At 48.8% G+C, this 23,675-nt stretch overlaps 5 protein-coding genes across 5 annotated transcripts; 2 read left to right on the top strand and 3 right to left on the bottom strand.

Annotated features, from left to right (window-relative positions):
* Positions 1-123: 123 nt before the first annotated feature.
* On the bottom strand, positions 124-3,767 carry HOO65_050251 (Ergothioneine biosynthesis protein 1; the record flags this gene model as incomplete). Its single annotated transcript, XM_071003122.1, has 12 exons — positions 124-190; positions 243-324; positions 385-629; positions 718-1,052; positions 1,109-1,184; positions 1,257-1,950; positions 2,104-2,390; positions 2,460-2,495; positions 2,602-2,955; positions 3,015-3,133; positions 3,193-3,528; positions 3,732-3,767. 12 exons carry the CDS (start codon positions 3,765-3,767, stop codon positions 124-126), a joined length of 2,667 nt encoding a protein of 888 aa, XP_070858310.1.
* A 4,093-nt stretch (positions 3,768-7,860) lies between these two features.
* On the bottom strand, positions 7,861-10,821 carry HOO65_050250 (fungal specific transcription factor; the record flags this gene model as incomplete). The annotated part of the gene is made up of 1 exon (XM_071000827.1): positions 7,861-10,821. The coding sequence occupies one exon, from the start codon at positions 10,819-10,821 to the stop codon at positions 7,861-7,863; it is 2,961 nt and encodes a 986-aa protein (XP_070858309.1).
* Positions 10,822-15,381: 4,560 nt separating this feature from the next.
* Positions 15,382-17,107, top strand: HOO65_050249 (uncharacterized protein; the record flags this gene model as incomplete). The annotated part of the gene is made up of 3 exons (XM_071003304.1): positions 15,382-15,399; positions 15,452-16,214; positions 16,404-17,107. 3 exons carry the CDS (start codon positions 15,382-15,384, stop codon positions 17,105-17,107), a joined length of 1,485 nt encoding a protein of 494 aa, XP_070858308.1.
* Positions 17,108-17,659: 552 nt separating this feature from the next.
* HOO65_050248 (spc97 spc98 family protein) lies at positions 17,660-20,248 on the top strand (the record flags this gene model as incomplete). The annotated part of the gene is made up of 2 exons (XM_071003191.1): positions 17,660-18,322; positions 18,422-20,248. The coding sequence occupies 2 exons, from the start codon at positions 17,660-17,662 to the stop codon at positions 20,246-20,248; spliced, it is 2,490 nt and encodes an 829-aa protein (XP_070858307.1).
* Positions 20,249-20,963: 715 nt separating this feature from the next.
* On the bottom strand, positions 20,964-22,574 carry HOO65_050247 (uncharacterized protein; the record flags this gene model as incomplete). Its single annotated transcript, XM_071000826.1, has 1 exon — positions 20,964-22,574. The coding sequence occupies one exon, from the start codon at positions 22,572-22,574 to the stop codon at positions 20,964-20,966; it is 1,611 nt and encodes a 536-aa protein (XP_070858306.1).
* Positions 22,575-23,675: the final 1,101 nt, after the last annotated feature.

Here is a 23,675-nt window from a genome sequence, read left to right as displayed (position 1 = left end):
CCGTTATGGCCCTTTCATTCACAGACAACGACGTAATGATGCCTAGATACTTTGTGAAATACAACCGTAGGAGGTGAGGTGCCCCCTCCCCCCCCCCTTTTTTTTTTTTTCTTTTTTGTCTTTTTAAATATCACGGACAATGCGTGCCCCAATCCAAGCATGCTTGTAGTTCCGCTGGTACCAGTTGATGCTATTAAAAGTATTAGCAGGGTTCCTACGGAAATAATTGGTTGCAAACTTACAAAGACTTGCGTCCTGCGATGCGAGGGTGGACGGCCCAGGAGCCTCCCAAAACAATGTTGTGCTTCCCATCAAAGAAATCAGCTAACAAGGTGTTAGTTTCTAGTGTTGAAAGAGCTGGTTGCTTCCTCAAATATCCCTTACCTGTAAACTCAGGGTAGAGTTCCATGGGCTCAAAGCCGGTGTACTTTCTTAGGGGAGTACTAGTCCACTCCCATACACCACCCATCTCCGATTGGCCAGCCAGTTTGTTTCCAAAAGCAGTCACGGAAACCGGGTGCCAATTGCGGAAACCAGTATTGGTACCATCGAGGTCAATAAAGGCGCTGTCCTGAACGGAAAAGTCGTCGTCAGTCGTATCCAAAGAAGACGAGCCTGATGACGAGCAGCTATCATTATTTCTGTAGGCATGAATGTCACAGGAGTCAGCATCAGAACACTAAGATCAATAAAAGCTACACGTAAAAGTGCCCTTACACGTCGATGAGATTGAGTGGCTTTTCCTTGTTGCGTCTCTTCATCTTATCTACATGGGCGTAGATGCTTCGGGTTTCCGCAAAAGTTGGAATTCTCCCGCCCAACCACTCTGCGCAGCCCGCCAACTCGTCGTAGGAGGCAGAAACGGGCCAATCGAGGGCGTACTCGAGGGGCACGGGGCCATAAAAGGTTTTCACAAACTTTCCGGTTGTGAAAGAGGCAGGAATACTATCTGTGTTTGATATGGCTTGGGGGCCCACAACGACAGATGAAGGGTTCTGACTCCAGGAAACAGGAATCTCCCTGATGCCATTTGCATACATGTAGCGAGCGTACTAAAGACCGAGTTAGGACCACGATAAAAGATCCGGATTGCGCATTGTATACGTACCTCGTCGTTGGTAATTGGACGACCCTTTGCCTGGAAAGCACCAACGTGAGTTATGCGCTGCGGCTTTTCGTTGTCCCTATTGCAAAATTAGCTGGTGTCAAGAAATAGGGCTTTGCTTTCAGTAAAGCTGTGTTGAGGGACGCCATACCACCCGAATGCGACATTCTCAACGCCGCTTTCTGGATCATCAATTCCTATGGTAATCCTTTGTTCAGGAACACTATGCCACTCATTCTCGACCCGCATAGCATACGACTCCCGAGCCATAGTAGCAAAGTCGGGCTGAATCGTACCCGGAGGGGGTAGAGTCTTGTCACTCTGTAGTAGCATGAACAAGAAGGTCTCAATGTGCATCACTTCATGCTCGAAGCTAGCCCAAACGGCTCTCGCCACGTCTCTAGGCATTTTGCAGTCCCCTTTCTCATCATAGAAACTCCTCAGGCGAGTCCTGACCCGGCGCTGATAGTCCCTGATGTCAGCAGGATGTGGCCATTCATCGGGAGTGTTGGAATGGGCATGGCATATCTCCGGGTTGTCAACGTCTGGGTCTATTCCTCTCTCAAAGATATCCTTGTAGGAGGCAGGAGAGGTAGCAGGAGTGCCAGTTGTTTTTGTGAGCTGAATATCTAGAAAGGTAGGAATATGGCCTAGGTAGAAGATACAGGCATTCCGAAGTTTGATGGGCTTTTCAAGTAGCTGAGTCTCGGAAAGCATTTTCGTCGTGATGTTGTCCCATACTTTCCACAGTGCTTCCCAGTTTGATATAGTGGGAGTAAATGATGAGGCGTAGATTGAAGCAAGGGGACTGAATGGAACGCTGGGTCTCTCCAGCATGTGCAAGCCTGTATGGTAGCACGGACGTGTTGGTTAGCCAAAAAAAAAAATCGAGGAAAGTAGTCATTCTTCCAAGTGGTGAGCGTTGTTGGAGAGTGGACCTCAAGTCGGAAATATATATAGATATAAAGAAGTCAGACCGCATGGGAGTGGGTTCTTACCATATTCATCCCCTTTCATCCAGCAATCAGTCTGCTGGAAACCAGCAGTACTCCATAGCATCTGGGTCTGCTTAGGGGAGTACTTCAGACTTTGCTCAACAAAGATGCGATTGTGTGGGAAGATGGTTGTGCCTAGAACAGTCACTTCTCTCTTTGGACTATACAGTGCTTGATGGCGGCCTCCATCATGATCGTGCACATATTCGCCGATGACTCTCCAATCATCTTCATTGAATACTTCCTGGCCCAAAATGTGGTTGGCATTGCGAAGGCCATTGAGGATAAACCTGACAAGCAAGTGGTTAGAAGCGGCGATGTTTTTGCAAAACAATGCTGTGCCGGAGCAGCTAACTTACTTGTGTGTAACACCCTTGCTATCGTTATACGCATGACTAATCAAATGTCAGCAACTCACTATCCATTAGGTTCTACTGTTGTATGATGTTGAACACGCCCTGGTACGGGCATCATCACAGAACAGTGGCGGTAATGACCTACTATACTTTGTTCGGATTGTTGCATGCGTCAATCCCAATCAGCATACGATCGCCTGGTCGCAAGATGTTGCAGAAATTGCGGAGAAAAGATACCGCATCAGATCGAGAGAAATTCCCAATGCTAGAACCCATGTGGAGGACTGTTTTCTCGCGGGCTGCAAGGCTAGGAGTTTTCAGCCATTCTAGACAGTCATCATATGTGCCCCAGAGACCACAGACTGTCACGTAGGTGAACTCAGGGAGCTGGTTGATAGTTCTTTCTAGCTCTGGGTGAGAAAGGTCCAGGGCACAGTAGTCGACGGGCTTCTTGATGGCCTCAAAAGCTTCAAGTAGGAGCCGGGTCTTTCTAAGATTTCTACATTGAGTTAGTCTTCTGCGGCCCATTCAAGCAAGCTTCGAGAGCCCAGTACGCACCCGCTGCCCAGCTCAATCATCATGGATCCCCCGGGAGTCTTTGCGGCAATCTCTGCCGAGTGACACTTAAGGAGGTCAATCTCATGTCCCATGGGATAGTACTCCTCCAGATAGGTAATCTAAACAGCTCATCAGAAATTTGTTCATGTCAAGACAAACGCCTACACAGGGGAAATACTTCTTCGTAGATTCGCAAGCCACGCTCATCGTATAGAATAGTGGTAGGGAGCTGAAGCTTGCCAGTTTCTGGCTTGAAGTTTTCTATAATCTCGTCACGGAGGTTTGTTTCAACAAGGGATTGACGGATGTCCTTTATTCTCTTTGGGTAGGCTGCACTTGGGGCAGACACGGATGTTGCTTCTGCGCGCCCGGACTTGGCAAGAGCAGTCCGCTCAGTCCATGGGACTACTGCTGGGTGGGCAATGACGGAAGGCATAGGGAGCACTTGGACAGAGACAAAGACTGGGACAGAGATTGAGACCGGAACGAGGACTGGGAACCGAGGCAGGTAGTTCTTCAGAGCCAGGCTACTTGTATTTGAAAAGCAACGGACGGCGCATGAAACATGGAGAAGTTGTGGCGAAATGGGGATGATATGCGAACGGCATCAGCTTCTTTATATGGAAAGGCATAACTGGACAAAGCTTCCTAGAGGTGTGTCTGTATTAACAATCTCAATACTGCAGGCTTACATAATGACACTGAAACCAAACTTACATGGATCTCGGGGAGTATGGGAAGAGAGGGGGTCATCTTGTTCTTCGGTCTTCGTAGCTTTTACTTTTCGTCGAGCACACATACGTAGGTAGACTCGCCTCGTTACCCTTGGGCTTCTCTCTTGTACAGATGATCTGCTCTCCATGTGCTGGATTTAGACGACGACAAAACCAACACCGTTGCAGCTTGGTCTAAACGGAAGATGAGGGGCAAACTTGTGGGGGGGAGAAGAGCTAGGCCTGAGGCTCCGGGCTAATGTAGAAACGTATGCATCTGTTCCCCCGGCCATTTCTGGGGGCAACTACTAAAAGGCGACTTCAGTGTCAGCCTTCTTCTTACCCTGATGATAAAGCTTGCTGCCAAGTGGAGAGTGGAAAAACTGGCACCTTCTTTCTGTCTGCAAACTCTGCAAGCAAGAATGAGAATGACGGGCCTGATAGATGTTAGCGAATCAAAAAGCCAGTTAACCCCGCTTTTCCTTTCTTCAAGGCTAAACGAAAGCTTCGACAGAAGTTCCTTTTTTTTCTCTAGCTACAACTAACGCGACATTTCAAAAGCGGAGCTACTCCAAATCCAAATTTGCTCAAGCCGTATACAGCACAAAGCCTTGCGACCCGACCGTAGCCTACGAAAAGAAAAGGGCATTATAACGTCGAAAAAAAATATATAAAAATACATAAAATACGAAACTGTGGGAAAATACGACCAAGTGTGAAAGGCTTGCTAAAAATGCGGAGGTGAAAGGACGACAACGGCCGCACATCGTTCAGCCCAGCCCTCGGCGATCTATCTCCCTCCACACTTGCCCCATCGACAGGAACATGCCGCCATGGGGAATCCCCAGATGCCTCTGCTTGTGCTTAGGGGTTGGCCCAAGTCCAGCGGCATCCGATCCCGTTTCTAGGATGTGATGTAGTGGAAAGGGCGCTGCTGATTGGCTATGGGGAGCCCTGGACACGACACAGGCTCTAATGAGAGGGACATTCAGACCATTTCCCCAAGAACTCGGACGGTCCAACGTTTTCCATGGGCTGTCGTGGCCTTGGAGAAAAAACAAAGGCGAACAAAGGGATGCGACAAGTAGACACGGACAGACAGGCAGACAATGCACAGTGCAAAGGGGTTTCCAGCCAGCCCAAGCCAGGTTCATCCTTATTTCTTTTTGTAATCATCGTCAGGTCACCGTCTTTTCTTTCCACCGGCCGGGGTTTTTTCATTGAGGTAAGTTTTCTTTTCTCTTCCTCATTTCCTCGATTAGCCGTTGAGTTTCTCTTTCCTTCCCTTCCCTTCCCTTCTCCTCGTTCCTGCTCCGCACGTTAGCCAGGGCTGCAGCCTCCAATGCACCTACGACTTGACGACTGCGGCCTGCGGCTCTTCTATATCCCGTAGCCTCCGCTCCTTACTCCTTACTCCTTATTCCCTCTCCTTGAACGGGGCGTCCTAGCCAGTCAGTCACAGGCTCGACCAGAGATTCTAGAGCCCGCACAAACGGGCGTTTCAAGTCTATGCTGCGTCCCGGTGTAACAGACTATCGTGTGACTGATTCTCCGCTAGCCTGTGGATAGAGAAAGAATCAAGGGAACAGGGCGCAAGGGAACAAAGGGACAAAGGGACAAAGGGACAAGGGAAGTCCCCGTCTACAAAATACAAATCCTCGCCGTTGTCAATCTTGATCACCTTGCGGCCCCCCCACGCCTACACCAACATCCAACAACTGATTCAGTGGGGTTCAGGGCTTTTGTCCCTGTTCATTTCTTGTTCAGGTCACCTGACAACACTCAGCATGGGGCAGCTTTTGTTCTCCCCCCCCCCCCCTCCCTACTCCCACTCCTGCCCTGCAAACCCTTCTTCCTTCCTTCTCCCATCTCTTCATAGCGGGAAGTCGGCATGGCGGTGAACCTGCCAAGACAAGACCAGCACCAATCAAGGACCCCAAGATTGTTGGGACGCAAACAGTCAGGCTGGCTGAGTCAAATGCAATTGTGCAATGGTGCAACGATACATGTGCGCCCAAGTAGTGCAATCATGCAATTACACTAAACTAAGCCCCTACACAAGCAACTGTTGTCTAGCACATTAACCATTTGTGTAGCAATTTGGGGGTTAAGAGAGTGATATTGACGTCGAGTCAGCAGTCTTGGCCCAGTGGATAATATGGGGGGTAGATGCGCTTCTGCCGCGTTGTATATCGTCAATGGCTAGCTTTTTGTTGACCAGGATTCCCCAGCAAAAATCAAGGCACTTGACATTATAGCCTCACCCAATCAAACGTTCCGCATCTTCATGCACCCCACGATCTGGTCATCTGCCTCAGAGCCCCATGAAGCATCTTGCCTCAAAGTCACAAGACTACCTACCAATCCTTATACTCCCTCGCCTAGCCCCCTTCTCTCCCCCACCCCCCATCGTCAACGGAACTCATCTATAACAGTGCGTTTCTAAATATTCACACATCTGCTAATGTACATTTATATACAGACCCGTGTGAGCCTGCTCCGTAAAAATCACCCTTGACAATGCCACCTTCGTCCGTCTGCAACCCCACGCAGCACAGCGAGTTAGACTCCGTCTTTCCTACAGGAAACACATCATCCCCTCCCACAGCTCCCACAGCCCCTAGCTTGGCATTCTCATATCAAGATTTCGGAGAAGAGTAGAAAGGGTGGGGGCAGGAAAAAGAATCAAAGTGACTTAAGATAATGATAAGATAAGCTCCCTTCATTAAACTCTATGCTTGGTATTTTAGCAGCTACTAGCCTAGCTTAAGTGTCGCAAAGACAGTTGGAGCTGGAGGAATCAAGTCCCCCATCCTTTTCATCCATCCCATGCCCTAGCTTCTCTGCTATGGGCGTGGGCATAACTGCAGACGTGGATATGGATGTGGGGAGGATAATAAAGAGAGGGGGAAAACGAGGATAAGGATGGGGGAGGGGCTGTTGCTGCAAGAGGTCATTCACTCCCTAAAAAGGAGCTTCAAAGTTTACTGTTTGTTGTACACCACAGCTGACTCGACATTGAAGTGCGCCTGGACTCGGATGAATGAATCTCGCTGCGGAAATAGCACAAGAGAAAGAGAAAGAAAAAAGGCGCATTCATGCCTCAAGCTAGTTGGTCTGCTACTACTACAAGTCACATGTGTATGCATACCTGGCTGAGCTGTGGGTGTATTGGAGAAAACCAGGGCAAACCCCCCCTCCCTTCCTTGTCAAACGGAGGTTGGATGGACATGAATGCTGCCTAGCCGCAGAGAATCAACATAACTTTCGAATAAAACAGGCCAGCAACAAAAAGAAGCCAGGCCAACAGAATAGGATGAGAAATCAGCTCTCGAGGCTCACTAAAGACAGATGCCAGACAGGGGCAAGAGACGAGGGAAAGTGAATGCTTACTGTAATATTTTTTGCCATGTGACTGAAGCTTTCATGCATCCTGCCAGCATATCGTATCACCAAGAGAAAGAAAAAAAAAAAAAAAAGCACGTACATATTTCAAGTACGCGCAGCTATAACACGCATAAGCCCTACATTGCAGTGAAGCTTCGGCCTTATCATCACCATAAGCAAAAGTCTTGGATCCGAGTTCCCATCACAAGAGTAGCCAATGAAACGAGACTAGGAAAGAAATATACTCCTCTCTCACTCTGTCTCAGCCTATAGAAAGTACACTTCGGGTGGGTGGAAACCTATTTGTTGTTGTTGTTTTGTTTTTGCCTTTTTCACAAGCCGAAATCTAGGCTAGTCATGAAATTATACGTCATGAAATCTCACGCAAGTGTGGACGTATACAGACAGACCTCAGCCCGTGTGCGATAACCCCAGGGATTGCCTGTACACTAACTAAACACCGTTACAGTCATTTTCCATAGCCACTCATCTGACACCACCTAGCCTACATTAACCCGTACTCAACGCAAAAATTTCAGTCATTGATGTTAGAAGCGCTTTAAACATATCTTATTGATTGGTTAACTCCATCTGTATCTAGACTTGAGGCACCCGTTCATTTCTAGGTCTAGGCCCTTGATTTCAATTAACAGACACACAGAAACAAATACAAACAGCCTCTCGTCCTTGTTCCAAAGCACATCAAACATTCTGCTGCATCTTACATCCTTCATCTTAGCCGAAAGCTAATGCACCTCCAAAGATTTATCCAAATAATTGGTCTGGCCCGGAAATGTCTGGCCCCAGTGGATTTTCTCCGCCCACTCCAGAAGCGCCTCGGCATCTGGCGACTTTCCGGTCTCCGTGTACTCCTTTTTAATCCACTGACCAATCTCTAAGAAGGTAAGCCTTCTCAAGGCCAACACAAAGTCACTGTCTTCATTCGCATCTGCATCATCATACTGCTCAGCACCTTCAGCTGAGACAGAAACACCGTACAACTGGTCCCGGGGCGTATCGGGACCATCACGGTCTGATGGCGAGCACGGCATAGACATTCCAAGGTTTCCATACTCACCCCCCGCCGTTGCGTTCTGCCTGTGCCCGGGAGATTGTATGGTGAGTATGACGCTATTGCCAGTAATTCTTCCTCCATAGCCATTATCCCAGAGATCCTTTCCTCCGGGCGTTTCAAGTGATGCTCCGGGAGTCAGCGCTTCATTAGACTCGGCTCGCCTGGTTTGCCGTTCGTTGAAGCGCCGCGAAATTTCATGGAAAGTGTTGTCACAGTATGTAAATGTTTCTTTCCAAATAGCGCCTGCAGCCATGCATGAAGCCATCTTCTTCAGGGCGCCAAAAGCAATTCCCGTGGCTCCACTCTCCGTAATATTTACCTCTCGTCTGTAGTTAAACTCCTTGTTTGGATCAAACATGTGACAGTTGAGGTCCATGTGTGGGAAATGTCGTGCGTACAGTCCTACAAAGGCTGCCGTCCAAACACCAAAGAGAGTAATGGGTGAAAATGGGAGATGGTCACCCGACCACTCCACAAGCCTGACAATATCCCGGGACGCTTCGAAAAGAATGTTGGCGCTATCAAGCCAAAAGTCCTCAGGTGCAGGAGGTAGAAGGGGAGGGTCCAAAGGCCCAATAGGGCCTTGGCATCTCAAAGCCACAAAAGGCACGTACTCGCGATGAAGCATGATTTTACAAAGGCAAATAATGGTGTGGGTGGAAATGTATAAGGAGCCCGTAGTTACGCGGCAACGGAAATAGTTGGCTTTGGATAGAGCGAGGGAGGCAGGCATACATGCTGTCAGCCTTCTCAGTGTGTCATTGAGTAGCTTGAATCTGGATTCAGCCCAGGGAGGGTTTGGGCCATCCAAAGCCCGGCCGCCATCAGCACTATATTTGGAAATCTCGCCCCAGATGTCGATAAGACGGACAAAGAAACTAATCTCGTTGTCGAAATAGATCGCGTCTGTGATGTTGAGCGATGATTTTCGGGGCCATAACATTTCGTTACTCTGGCTCTTTTCCCCGCCCCAATCATACGCAGGCAATCTCAGGCGGATATTTTCCGCAGGTAGCATCCAGGAGGTATCTTCTCCCAAATTCACAAAGCGATCAAGGACAAAACAACTAAACATGGTGCGACGTCGTATTTCAGCAGCAAGATTGGCGTTTTGTTGTTCTTGCAGGCTATTGTTAGGCTTAATAGAGCCACGATACCTAAGCGGCATATCAGGGGCATCAAGCTCTCGGTTCATTTTCATGCTAAGGGCCAGACGAATAGCAGCATCAATGTACATGGTTGAGGCCTTTGGACTAGACCCCTGCAGCCACTCATGGACACCAAGCATAAGCAATGCCTGGACACGCTCAACACCAGGAACTACCAAAGCCGAGGGCAAACGACCAAGGGCAATGACCAAAATTTGGGCATAAAAGGGAGAGGCAGAGTTGGTATCCAGTTTGGGGGATGTGTTGTTATTGCTGCTGTTGCTGCCGCTGTTGTTGTTGTTGTGATTATTATGGTTGTTGTTGTTGTTGTTACTGCTACTATTGTTGCGATGCTTGTATCCGATATTGAAGTGTGAAACATACTTGCCGAGGTCTCGATGGAAACGGGCAGTCAGGGCGAGAAGCCCGAGTAAAACCAAATTTGTGTCGTGAGGAAGCTCTTCATCCTGCTGGAGCTTGCGGCGAATCGCATCTTTGAGGGTTTGAACGTGGATGAACGGCAATTCAGGTGAGAAGTGCTGTTCGTACAGGTCGAAAATTTTGTTCCAGAGATCGACTGTCAAGAAATCACGAGAAAGATTGTCCCGCGTTATTTCGACAACCTGACTCATATCCGGGTTTATGATGTCACCATACCGTTTAAATCGCTTTCTGTCTCTCTCTCTGTCTTTGTCTACTTCTTTGTCTGCTTTGACAACAGGGTGAGAATCAACCTGCTTGAGGGAAAGGCTCCCATCGTTATACCGGCACTCTTTTCCAGCCTTGATGCATGTCTCACAAGCCCCGCCAGGACCTTGGTTCTCACACTTGATCTTGGACTTGCGGCAGTTGAGGCAGGCAATAGTTGATCGCATAGCGTGTCTCTGGATACGTGTGGTCTTCTTTAATTGATGCGGGGCCAGGATATTAGAAGAGGCTGTTGAGCCCTGTCTTGACTCGCTTTCGGGGAGAGGGAAAACGTAGAAACTCCCCTGTGGTTCGGGGTTACTCCTGCTTAATGTTGGCACAACAGTAGTAGTGGTGGCGTACTCGCTAGCTCTACCATCAGCTCCAGGCCTTGGTGCAGAGCCCTGCGGTCCCCAATTTGTTTGCTGAACTATGGACCCATCATAGTGTCGCTTTTGGGGAGCTACAGCAACAGCGATATTCTGTCCAAATTCAGGGTGAGACTGAGACTGGGAGAGTAATGGAGGAGGTTGCAATGACAGCTGTTGTGGAGGCTGTGGGGGATTGGAATGAGGCTGAGGGGCAGCAGCAAGCCCATAATAGTGAGGGACGGAGGCTGACAGCGGAGGCTGATCAGGACTGGAAGTCACCTGATCTGACGACTGTGGAGCTTGGAATCTGTGGCCAGGATTGAAAGACGGAGGAGCAGAAGGCTGCTCTGGGAGAAGCAAATTTGTAATTCGCATAGCACTAGCCCGGTGGCCGGTTCCTTGAGGCGCCCGTGGGTTTAGATCCATATTGAGCACACGTCGTTGCGTGTTCCGAGGCCGCCGGGAAGGAGCCGAGATGGTTAGGTGGAAGGGCAGGGGTGCTCTCTGTTCCGACTCTATTCTAGTTCTCCTCGGGTTATGTGTCTTAAGAGGCACTAAGTTTTCTTGTGGGGAGAAAATGGACAATAGCGAAAGAACTTCACGGACTGAGGGCTAGTGAAAAGCGGAAGTAGAAGAAAAAAACGGCACAGAGGCACAAAAACATCAAAGGTAGAGGAAAATCATCAAGATCTGCGAGAGAAAAAGGTGTGAGTTCATGGGTCGCGCTAGATTGCTATGATGATCTTTTTGAGAAGCAGAGCACTGAGATGTCAATTACGACATTTGCGTGATGATCGCATACATGGAGGAAAAATGCAAAAGGGGGAAAAAAAAAATTGATGAACTAAAGGTGAAGAGAGAGAAAAACAGAAGAAGAAGAAGAAGAAGAAGAAGAAGAAGAAGAAGAAGAAGAAGAAGAAGAAGGAAGAAGGAAAAAGGACAGAGGCTGATATGAACGCAGGGGGGATTCGAATGTTGAAGGCAGTTTATACTAACAGTACTTACCTGCCCCAGTATCAGTGCGATTGCCAAAAGGAAGCAAAAGGAAAAAGCCGAAAATGGTGAGGGGGTATGGAGAAAAAAAAAAAAAGGAAAGAAAAGGGACAGGAAAAAAAAAAGAAAGAAAGAAAAAATAAATGGGAAGGGAAGGAGAGAGAGAGAGAGAGAGAGGAAGAAAAAGAGGAAGAGAGAGAACTGAAGCGAGAGAGATGGAGATGGAGATGGAGAGGACAAAAGACGTAGAAAGAACAGAAACAAAAAGGCTTGCTCTTGCTCTTGCTCTTGCTCTTTCCCACTGATTTGTCGGCGTTAATAAACAGCAGTTGCTGTTGCTGTTACTGTTACCGTTGCCGTAGTAAGTTCAAATCTGGAAGTCGTGGCAATAGGTGAAGAATCACAGCAATTGCGGTTTTTGTGGAAGTTGCTACGGGACTTTAGAATCGGGCTCGTCTCGCACTTAAAGCGTTCGATTTTTTTTTTTATTTTTGAAAAGCCATTCCAACCGCCCGTGGCCAGCCATATGACGGGATAGGCCTGGGGCTGGCTGGCCCGCTTGGCTGGCAACGCAACTGCAGTGCGTGCAGCCAACAACCAACACCAGCACAACGCTACGCTACGCTACGCTCGCACTACGGGTCTTTTTCCCTCTTCTACCCTCGCCCCCTCATCCATACCCGACCTATCTTTGTCTTGTTCTGTCTTGTTTTGTCTTGTGGGAAAGGGAAGAGTAGGGAAGGGAAAGCTAGAAGGAGTCTTTGTTTGATCAAGGGATAATAAATAAATAACTAGGAGACAGAAGACACTAAAAAAGATAAGCAGACTGAAAACCAACAACAGAGACAACAACAATACTATGTCAAGCCCGGCCGGGATGGATCCTGCCTTAAAATGGGGGGTCCTTGCCAGAACGACAAAACTGACGGGAAAGACAAGGTAGGAAGGAGGGAGGAAGCCAGAACAAAACGAATTCAAGCAACCAGCAAAGACCAAGTACGCTAGCTAAGCGAGGAACAAGCAAAAAAGCAAAGGCCTTAATTTGGCTGCAAGAAAACGAGCATCCTTCCGAAAGTAAATACAAATAAAGAGAGCCTGAGCTCACCTCGGATTTTCCCTTCCTTAGTGCAGTCTAGTACTTGCCAAATGTAGCACAAAACTCAAAAGAAAACTGGGAAGGAAGAACAACGAAAACTGTGATTTTGGTTGTATGCTATGCTATGCTTGGGGATTGCTCGTGGTTGCATACGGAAAGAATAGCATGTGTTTTGGAGTAGCTTCCAGACCCTCAGCTTGGCTCAACTGGCCTGTATGGATACAACCCCACCAGCCCTTTCTCAATAGGCAAGAACCAAAACAAGCCTGGAAAAAGTTGACATGCAACTAAAATGAAAACGCAAACGCAAACGCAAACAAAGATAACGGAAAGAGCGCAGCACATTTTCCTGTTAAGTCAGGGCATGCAAACACTGGTGAGCAAATCAAGATGGCCGCAGGCCACAGCTTTAGTATTGCAAGATTTGCTCATTAGAATAATCGAATAATACTAAACCGTCATTACTGCAACTTTGGGCAAAAAATATGAATACACCTTCCAGAGCAAGCCAACAGAACCTTGAGCCACCCAGTCCAGTCCAGTCCAGTCCAGTCCATCTTGCAAGACAGTTGTGCAAAATGTAAAGGGCGAGTTCCTTAATCAGAGCAAGATCCCTCCGTTAGGTCTGTTGGGCCCTATCAAAACGCCTTGGTAATATGTGCCATGATATTTATCGACATATGTATAACACAGACAACTAGGCCTAGGTTTGGCTCAACCCAACGACCTTCCTTCCTTCCCTTTCAATCATAGCCTAAGCCAGAAAAGAGAGAGGAAAAGAGGGAAACAGGAAAAAAAAAAATTAGAAAAAAAGGCACTGCGGCCTAAACCAAGCCAAAGAGATGCAAGACAATACAAGACAGTTCCATAACATACAGCACGGCAAGCAGCATCCAAGCAATGCGGCCATGGATCATGTCTGCATAGCCGTATACACCACGGTTGGTGTCGGTCAAGTGAAATGGCCGCTTCAGCTTCTCAAGGCCTTGTTTGTTTTCATGTTTCCCAGCCCTCGACCGGCTGTAGCACCGGCAGCAAGCAGACATGGCCAAGCAGCCCGTCTGACAAAAGTATTCATGATACGACCCTCTCTTCGGGGGTTATGTCCCCGCTACCACCCTAACTTTGAGCCCGGCGTAAGCTACAAGCTATGTTGGCTGGTTCCAGAGCCAATCACAGGGCGGCCTGGCTGCTGCTTCTCTACTAGGGAATGTAGGCGTAATCCCGGCCGTCGCGTCGCCTTATCTCTCTAGCTCTATTCTATCCAGGATTCTAGGCGACTAGGTTAGGTTAGAGGCCAACTCTGTTTTCCTGTCTTTCCCTCTATATGATTATACCACACGTAAAAAAAGCAATCTCGGCATGCATGTCTTGTCAGGGTGATTGGACCCGATCCATGATCCAAGGCTGCAAATACCTAAAGACACGACTGCTAAAAGCCCCCCCCCCCCTTACGCTACCCATCGACCTGGAAGTCAACTATGATCTATGTATCGTCTATGCTAGTTATTCATGGACATGCTTAGACGCAAGACACAGATTTTTAATCTCACGTAGACATCAGTTCTGGTCCATTGTTGGCTTTGTGCTTGGTAGCGGTGACATGTTGTTCCAACACGCAAAAGACTGAGTCCGTGAGACAATAGTCGTATTGCTTTTTCAAGGACGCGGAAATGTGTTCTGTTGCGCGGCCATGCCTGTGGTTGATCTCTCTTCAGGTGGGGCAGCCAAAGAAGCAGCTCTTGCATTAGGCTTCCTGACGTTTGTTGGCCCATTGGTCCATTGTTGTGGCAGTGCTCTAATCAAGGTTGCAGCAGTCGCCAAAGAAGCTTTTTCAAGGCACGTGGAGACATTGGAGAGCCCGAAGCACCCAAGTAGCACAAGGCGGAACATAGAGAGAAATGGAGGATGTCAAGACAGAGAGTAGATGAAAACCAAGATTAGGGTTATATTTACATTTAGGGTATTGTGTGTAAATTACAGTATATACCGCATGTAGTGCGCACTGTAGGAAAGCAGGCAAGGCAGGCCCTCCAATATTGGGGAGGCCTCCTGAGCACAGCTGTCCTTGATTTTTCTAGGGCTTAGTTCTCAAGCAATGACCATATGCTACCAGGCGGTACGGTATTATACACTACTATACTGTAATTATAAATTATAGTGCTGAAAGGGAGCATGACAAGTGCACTGCCATTAATGAGGATGCCTCCCCACGGCTAGCTAGCTGCCAAGTCGGGAGGCGCGGGGGGGTGTCTCGTGAATGTAAATTTATCCAAACTCTGGCGCTTAGTGTGAACCAACGTTCAGCCTTAGAATAAAAGAGGGCGGGGCTTAGACGCTTGTAATTCTCTACATAACTAGCTATCCATATTCAATTCTGTAGAAAGCTGTCGATGAAATTTTGTAGTAGTCTCCCTCTCGTTTCAGCGCCGCCACAACTGCCTTGCTCTTTTGGCCATTGAGCCTTAACTTGGCTAGCTCTGGCGTTTCGACTGTTTTATCTTGAAAACGGATCCCCTTTATTCTTCCTTTCTTTTCCTTCTGTTTGTCTTCATTTCCTTCAGCTCTTAGTCAACAAGACCCCTCCCGAAAAAAAGAAAGGCCAAGAGAAGTACAGCAGCAACTGCAGCGCCACAACGAGCAACCCCCCCCTTGACTTCCAAATCTCAGTCAGGTTAGCCAAGCGTGCCTTTGAGAAACCCCGCTCTTGTCTCCTTCTAGCTCCTCTAAGGGGCTGGCATCCTCAGGAAGATTACTTTGCTCTATCAGCTTTCATCAACTGTAAAAGGCCTCCGAATCTGCCATCTTACAGCTCCTCGGCTTTATCTCTACCTATATCCGATTCCATCTTATTTGCCTGCTACTTATATCTTTGGAGCAAACAAAGTCAGTCAAACATGACTACCAGTCGAAACGTAAGCTAGCCACCTATCCATTCACCCGCCCATCATATGCGTCTACTTGCAGCTTGTCTTCTGCACTGCCAACAGGTCGGGTCCGGCTTTTGCTAACCCTCAAATTCTCGTGTACATCCAGGACCCTAAACTACTTTATGCCATAAGTGGCGTGAAGGCCTATCACGTTGCTAATGGCAAAGAGGAATGCCTGACGCGAACTGGCCCTCAAACGCTGTCACTTTTAATGGTCCCTACAGCGCCACCTTATGATAGTCGCTCGGGCCCCAAATCCCAGGAAGAAGATTTCTACTTGCACTTGCATCTTCCGCCAGAGTTGGACCTCCCACTTCCGGCAACCACGCAGATATATCATCAGCCGCCAACCAGCTATTTAATTCCACGATGGGATCTCGGGCCTAGCAGCGGTGCCTTTACCCGCATCGAGTTCCCTTCCCCTGGATCTCGCAAAGATCTCCAGGAAGATGTCGACACATTCGAGACAATTTTGGCCCAATGTACTGCCTTTTTGGAGAGGGTACCGCCACCTAAGCCTGCTGCGACAGGGCCTTGGCGGTCAGAAAAGGAAAAAGAGGCCTTTGGTGGTGCCCAGGACTCAAATTTTGCTTCCACTTCTGCCAGGCCTAAATCTCACGAGACTCTTCCCGCTTACAATCCTGCCGAATTTGCTCCTGGCCAGGCATATGCACCAGGAAGCCATAGTGCGGGGCCCTCTGGCCGCATAGTACTCATAAATGAAGAAGATGGAAGTGTTGTCGGTGAGATTGGCGAGGGGTATATTGTCGAAGACAGCAAGATTAATCATGGCTCAAAGGGTAGGTTTTTCGTCAATGTTGTCAGGTGTAGCAAGTATGATAAATGAATGGCCTTACTAACCAAGTCCTTACTAGAACCTGTCGAAATATCGTTTCCCGCTAAAGGGGGACATTCAATATCTGTTGCTCCTACAACCCTAACCTACTGCGAGCGCGATTTTCATCCTGCTTACAACAAATCATCTATAGTTGGCGGCGCCAAGATGGCCTCTCGGCTAGTTGTGACGACTTCGGACTTTCTCACACAGACGATGCAAAACCAGGCTGAATCCTACATCAAAAAGACGGAGCCAACGTCGGCTCCCGTTTCATTCGAACCGTCCACTCACGAGCGTGTACGTAAAATCAACAATATCTCTTCGAAGGCTGCACAGGTATCTTCGGCTACAGTGGGCCATATTGGCAAGATGGCCCATAGCTTTGGAACCAATCTTGGCAGAAAGAAGGATGGATCAGGACGAGGCTATGACGCCAATGGAAATGTCATTGAGTCTTACAAGCCTGGGATGCTGAACAAGTCACTGATAGCCTTCAACACCGTGGCTGATGGCATTGACTATGCAGCAAAAAACCTTTTGGTAGGCACGTCCAACAGCGTTACCAGCATTGTGGATCATCGTTGGGGAACCGAGGCTGGTAATGTCTCACGCAATGTTGGATCGGGCTTCAAAAATGTAGCTTTGGTGTACATTGACGTCACTGGCGTATCACGCAAGGCTATTTTGAAGAGTGTGGCTAAAGGCATGGTTGTTGGAAAGGTGGCTAAAGGTGGTGGGAACATTGTTGTAGGTGGTGAAGATGGGAATACGCTGGTTCCTGAGAATCCGAAACCTGTTTATGACACCAGCAGCAGGGCGAATAGTGGCAATCCAGGCCCAAGAAAGAAGAATTAGAGATGAACGACTTTGGGGTGGGGGAGGGGGGGGGGCCAGCTTGGCTGTGTACTGGAGGTTATGTCATAAACAATGCTATAGTATAATAACCCTACTATTTGGGCGCCCACAACCCTAACAAACAAACAAACAACAAAATAATATCTTAGTCAGCAATAATTCATGGGTGATGTCAATGAAGGGACCGACTTGTTAATTTTGCGACAAATGAGACACCATTGAGAGCGAGTAGCCGTTGGGGGCATTACAGCTTTACTATCAGTCAATGCCCTTCCTGTCATTCCTTTTTTGAACAAAGTCTCCTCAGCTGCCTCTGTTTTCTTTCTGCTAGTCTCTTATGTTTCACGCTATTAATCTTTTCCTTTCATGTGCTTGTGTCGTCTAGAGATTTGTGGTTGTATTATTCTATGGTTTCGCGATCGGAGAGCTAAGCATCAGTTTGAAACTCAGCCATTATCCGGGTAGGCCTAAGCTATCATGTTGTGTTTTAATTGCTGCGATTGTTTCTGACAAATCTGACTAAAGTGAACCCAGACTTCATAGAGATTGCCCATGCTTCACGAGATTCTTCTCTCGTTGGCGGGAAACCCGTCGCCGCTTTTGACGCCGTCCAGTTCCGATCCCGGCTCCGCTTCTTCCACTACGAATGAAAACGCAACGGAAAGGATCGCCAACGCGGCTGCTATATCGGCCCCCGAGCGACAGCTGATTGCCAATTGCGCAGAGCTGAGCGAACTCAACACAAAGCTCCAGAGCTACTCAGGCCAGGTCCGGTCAACCCATCCATCCATGATATGTCGAGCTGCGGCTACTGCAATTGAAACAGAGCACCTGCGAGAGTTTCAGCAGTGCATACTAAAGGTGGAGCAGAGCATTTTGTCTGGGGATTCTTCTCTGGTGGGTGCGTACAGGGCCGTTCCTTTAACCGCTATTATTGGGGAATTTTCGGCTTGGACGCGGAGGCTGCAATGGCTCTGGGAAATTGTACAGTTTATCTTGCGAGTTGATGAGGGGAAACCATGCGCAGGGGCTCGTCTGGTTGATTGGCTGCGCAAGGAAATGCAGACAGGCTACGAAGATATTGAAACTGCAGCGATTGGTCTCGTCAAAGCGGCTGAGATGGCCTGGCTCAAACAAGCAGCGGCTTGGATTCTGTACGGGCGACTGCCGGGATCTGGTGTCACGGATTTCTTCATTCAAAGGACGCCGGCAGAGGTAAACTTTTCTCCTAGTCTATGATGATGATGGTGGTGGGACTTTGACCCGCAGCTGTGCATGATTGTTTATTCTAACTTGGCGCTTCATATTCGATAGGAGTTTGCGCTTGCCCCTGATCTCCTCCCGAGATTTGTAACGCCGTCTGCCGCTTCGTCCATGCTTTTTGTAGGCCGTGCTCTTAACCACCCTAAAGTCCGAACTACCATAGAATCCGGCCCAGCCGGGAGGCAGCTGTTGTCGATACAACTGACCGAGCTGTCGAAGCTCTCTCATCCTATAAATAAAGAGCACTTTAGCCGCACAATCAACTGCGTTCGTTTGGCTCTGTCGAAAGGCGTTTTACAAAAGCTTTTACCTCTCGAGCAGGTTTGTTCGACTGTCATGCTGTTTCGTGAGTTCTTTCTTCTTGGCCGAGGAGAATTTCCCATGATACTCACACACGAGGCGGACGAGAAGAATCGTAGCCGCTGGCGGAGAGCTGATAATCTCGCCTATGAGAAACGAGACGCCCTTGGTAATGTCATTGTAAAGCAGGGCGAGGTGACGCGGGTGCTTGGCAGAGTGTGGGCCACATTGGGTTCAATGCAAGGTCTGCACGCCGACGAAGATGAAGAGCTGGAGCTTGCACGAGAGCTCATCCGGCTTGAACTGACAAAGTCAAAGCCCCAGACGCCGCTGAAGCTGGCGGCTAGGGCTTCTTCGAAGTCGACTAGCACTACGATCGCAGACACCCCCTTTCGAAATTTACTTTTTGCTGTCCCGACGATGCTGACAATACCAGAGATACCATCGCCTCTCGACATGTTCCTTGCCCCGTCAGATGTGCAGATATACTCTGCAATCAACTCATACCTGCTGTCTATCAAACGCGCCCATCTCAGGTTAACAGATCTCTGGAAAGCGACTGCTCTGCGGAGACATCACCCAGCTCCGCCCGGACCGCCAGGGGGAAGTTCTGGCTTTGGCAGTGTTCAAGTGAAGCTATTGCGGCAACGGCAGCAGACACGTTCTTTGGCCATGAGAAGTGCCTGGGTCACGTGCAGTGCTGCAGTCTTTTTTCTTTCCGAGACCGAGGCGTATCTACAATCAGAGATTGTGGCGGGGCTTTGGGAGAACTTTCATTCTTGGCTGGTTTCTTCTTCGTCGAACCATCCCTCTGGTCTCAGCAACAACAATCCACAAAGGACACGAAACCCACGCCATAGTGGGGCGGCTTCAGACTCTGATGGGGCGGGCCTAGACGAGGAGCAAGAAGATGCACATGACGGTGTTGAGGGGGATGGCGATATTTGGCTACACGAAAAGCCAAGTATCCCAGAGTCGTCTCGGAATGACATGGATAGCAGGCACTCGGGTTCTCGGCCTGCTTCAAGGCGAGGGGGTCATCGATATGCAACAAGTACCTTGGATCCACAGTCGATCTCGGTAGCCCATCGTGTGTACCTGCGAGCGCTCGCCAAATCCCTCTTCCTGACTCAATCGTCCTTCACCGACTCCCTGTATAACCTTCTAGTGAATGTCGACCAGCTCGTCGCTCTGATACATAGCCTGCAAGAAATATGGGCGTCAATTGACCTGGAAGAAGATGCGGGCGTGGTCGATGCCTTTGTCGACCTCGGCAAGGAAGAGAAAGACACACGCCACAATCTGCGTGTTGTTGAAGAAGTAGTCAAGCGGTCTACCCAGGATGTCGTGGCAGCGCTGCGGGCACTCGAAGCTGATTCATCTTTCATGGCTGATATCGAAGACGACACCGCTGCTGCTACTACTATGGATGGTGAGGGTGACGTGGTTGAGGAGACGGAGTATGTGCCTCTGCGTGTTGGCGGGATTAGTCATCTGCTGATGAAGCTGGACTTTGGCACTTGGTTTGGTGGCGGGAGCAATGATGATGGGCTGCAGGAACAGGCAATGATGTATTGATGATGACGCAGGTGACGTAGCATGTCCTACAACGGGAAGATTTCTTTTTTTTTTTTTTTTTTTTCAAATATCATTTTCTTTTTATTTTACAAGATACATACATACATTTACATGCAGGTAGGGAGGGGAGGGGAGGGGAGGGGAGGAGAGGGGAGGAGGGTATTAGACCTATGATGGCAAGACAAAAGAAATATTATTATTAAAAAAAAAAAAAAAGAAAAAAAAGTTTGACGTATAGGGAGGAAGGGAGAGGCATTGATTAACACTGAGAAGGGGACAATCAAATGAGAAAAGAAAAATAATAAATAAAGAGCAAAGACAAAGACAGGTAGGTGATGCCTAATGAATGGATGGCATGGCATGTATGTGGCGAACCAAGGTAAGGTATAAACATCATCATCAAGTAACCCCCATAACGCTGGAAATTTCTAAAAAGAAAAACAAAGAAAAGAAATTATACTATTACGCATCAATAATCTAGAACAAATGATGCTGCAAGGGCAGGAAAAGAAGGAGTAGCGAGAGGATAGGAAATGGAGGGCGGCGAGCCTGAACAAGGCATGTAAGAGGCTTTGGAACTCGATACACACGAGGGAGGGAATAGAGCCAAAAAGAAACGAGTAAAAGCAGGTCAGGGGTGGTATCATGGTAACAAACATGAATGCAAGATAGTAGTATGTAAGCAAGAAGCGTGTAAATAAGATAACAGAGGTATTTAGTACTGTACGGTCGTTGGCAAGGGGCTGATGAAGCGGAGTGGACTGGAGGTTTTAGTGACAGAGGGACGGCGGTGGAACGGCATCCGTAGATGCAGACGGGGCAACACTTTTTGCAGCTTAGGAGTATGGATGGGAATTGGGGCTGGCGAGGGGGCCCCCCAAAGTGACAGGTTTTGAGCACGGTTTGCTGTGCCTCCTTCGTCGGCATGGGGCTCGCAATTCTCAGAGTTGAGAGACTGGGTCCTATTTCTGCTATGAGATAGGGATAGCGGTGACGATGGGTTTAGCAACAGCGACATGCGATGGCGGGGCTTCTGGACAGGCTTTTTCTTCTGCCATTTCGCGCGGATACAGTCATCGACCAAGGAAACCAAGCCCGTAGCCACGATAACGTCAGCGTGGTCGGTGAGCTCGCTTAGAATGGCATTGTCACTTATCCACATGTGGCAAGGAGGAATCCAGCCGTTGGCGTTTTCATCGGCAGCCACTTGATTGGGCGACCGTGTTTCGGGGACAAGGTGTGCCAGTGGAGCGGGCTCGCTGTTGCGGTACAGGTGGAAGGAGACGACGCCAGGCATGTTTTGCTCGTCGGTTACGCGGTGCCAAGAGTAACTGTTCCCCCACCAGTCAAAGCTGTAGCCCAAGGCGTTACGGGCGTTGCACCGAGTGACGTCGACACGGGCATAGTTGGAGAACTCTAGCTTGATAGTGTCAGTGGCTAGAGGGCGCTGTGGCTGGGCTAGCAGCGCAGAGGCAGACGCTGAAAATTCGGAAATTGAAGAGGTTGTGGATCTACTGCTGCTTGCCTGGCTGCTGCCCTGGCTTGCATCGCTGCCGGCGGTGCCACAGCACAACGGAATGTGGGCCACAGGGTCGTGGGCAATGTTGTGGGCTATTTTTGGGGATGGGGATGAGTTGCGGCTGTGGTTGGCGCTGGCCGGATGGGAAGGGTGGCTTCGACGGAGAGAAAAGTTCTTTTTTAGTACACTGGTCATTGAGGGCTTGGCCTCGGTCGCAGGCCTTTGGACATACTGGCGCTTGGTGCTGCATATTTCGCGACCAGAGTCTCTGCAGTAGCGGCGCAATGAGAAGTCGCGGCGGGCCAAGTCATACATCCTCAAGTGAAACAGCTGCATGGAAATGCGACGGTTGCGATAGGTGGCATCCGTCGTCACACGGAGATTCATGTTGCCGTCGTTGGTGAAATCGTCGTGGCAGATAAAGAGGCGGTTCATGGAAGGGAAGAGTCTGGCAAAATCGGCGGGGTTTGATGGCCGCACGGTGGGGTCGGTGATTTCGTGCGTGTAGGGGTCAAGCCGGGCGATTTCGTAGTCGGGGTCCGGATCTGAGTCCCGGCTAAAGACCTGGGCTGTGTGGGTGCAGTCATCTTCAACACTTGACGCAACAGTGGAGGCAAAAGTTTCTGCGGACGATCGGGAGCACAGATTTGTGGAAGGAGATACATTTTCAGAGCCAAGTCGGTTTGTGCATTCGGATGACGATCGTGATGAGCCGGAGTCATACGCAGCAGAAGAGGCGTCGGAGTCTGATTCGGAGTCGAAAAGAGATTCGCAGGTGGGCGGCGGTAATGATGATGGTGGCGCCATGGCAGGATAGGGAAAAAAAAAAAAAAAAAAAAAAGCAAGGAGGAAAAACGTTTTATAGAAGGATGGAAGAAGCAGAAATGCAAACAAAACAAAACAAGCCAAAGCAAAATAGAATGAATAGAACAGAATCTAGAGATCAAATATTGGGTGGACACATGGAGTGATTAATGATAAAGAAAGAGAAAACAGCTTATGATGAAGAATAGCAGGGCAGACAACAGTAAGTAGCAAAGATCGCAGCAACATGTAAAAATCAGGTGCAGCCAGAGGAGGAGGGGAAAGATTAAAAGAAAAGTCAGCTAAGGCTGAGGTCGAGGGTCGAGGGTCGAGGTCGAGGTCGAGGTCGAGGTCAAGGTCGAGGTCGAGGTCGAGGACAAGTATTTTGGTGCGGCCAGGCAGGCAGGAGCATGGGAAAGGTTATATTCCAGTTTGCAATTCCTAGCTTCCAACTCCTAAACTCGCAGCTTCCCAAGATTCCACTCACAGCTTCCAGCGTTTGTAGGCAAGGCAAAGCAGGCAGTTTCTCTTGTCGGGCGGCTTCTATATTCCATTTCTCGTTCCCGCTCCTGTTAAGGCAGTTTCCTTTTCCAGCTTGTTCTTCCTTCCGTTTTGTTTCTTCTCCTCTCACGTCCTCTCTGATGCTTCTCTCTCCTTGTGCCCAATCTCGATGGCAGAACAATAAAAAAACAATAAAGCAAAGCAAAGCAAAGCAAAGCAACGGAAGCAGCGAAAGCAAAGCAAGCAGGGCAAGCCTATGGAATGACGTCGAGAAAGACAAGGATACGTGGAACATGCATTGGTTGTGCCTCACGCTCCGAGCTCCAGGCCAAGCTTCAAACTCTATCTCAACTTTCAAGGATGTGCGCGCAGTGCGCTATGTGACATACTACCACTACTGCTGTCTGTATACTCCACATGCTAGTGTGTTGCCGAGGGCAGAGAGATGAAAGAGCCTCTGTCTGGTGGGTTAGTGCTGGGGCTGGTGTTGGCGTTGGCGTTGGCGTTGTCGTTGTCGTTGTCGTTGCTGTCTGATTCACAAGTCACTGCACAGCTGAATTAATTCAACAAAGCACAGATAAATTCTATCAAATGGCCAAGCTC

This window comes from Ceratocystis lukuohia (genome assembly GCF_044167205.1).
Source record: "Ceratocystis lukuohia strain C4212 chromosome Unknown Supercontig5_pilon, whole genome shotgun sequence".
NCBI lineage: Eukaryota > Fungi > Ascomycota > Sordariomycetes > Microascales > Ceratocystidaceae > Ceratocystis > Ceratocystis lukuohia.
Note: the sequence above shows the minus strand (reverse complement) of the source record. Positions and strands in the feature narration are given on the sequence as shown.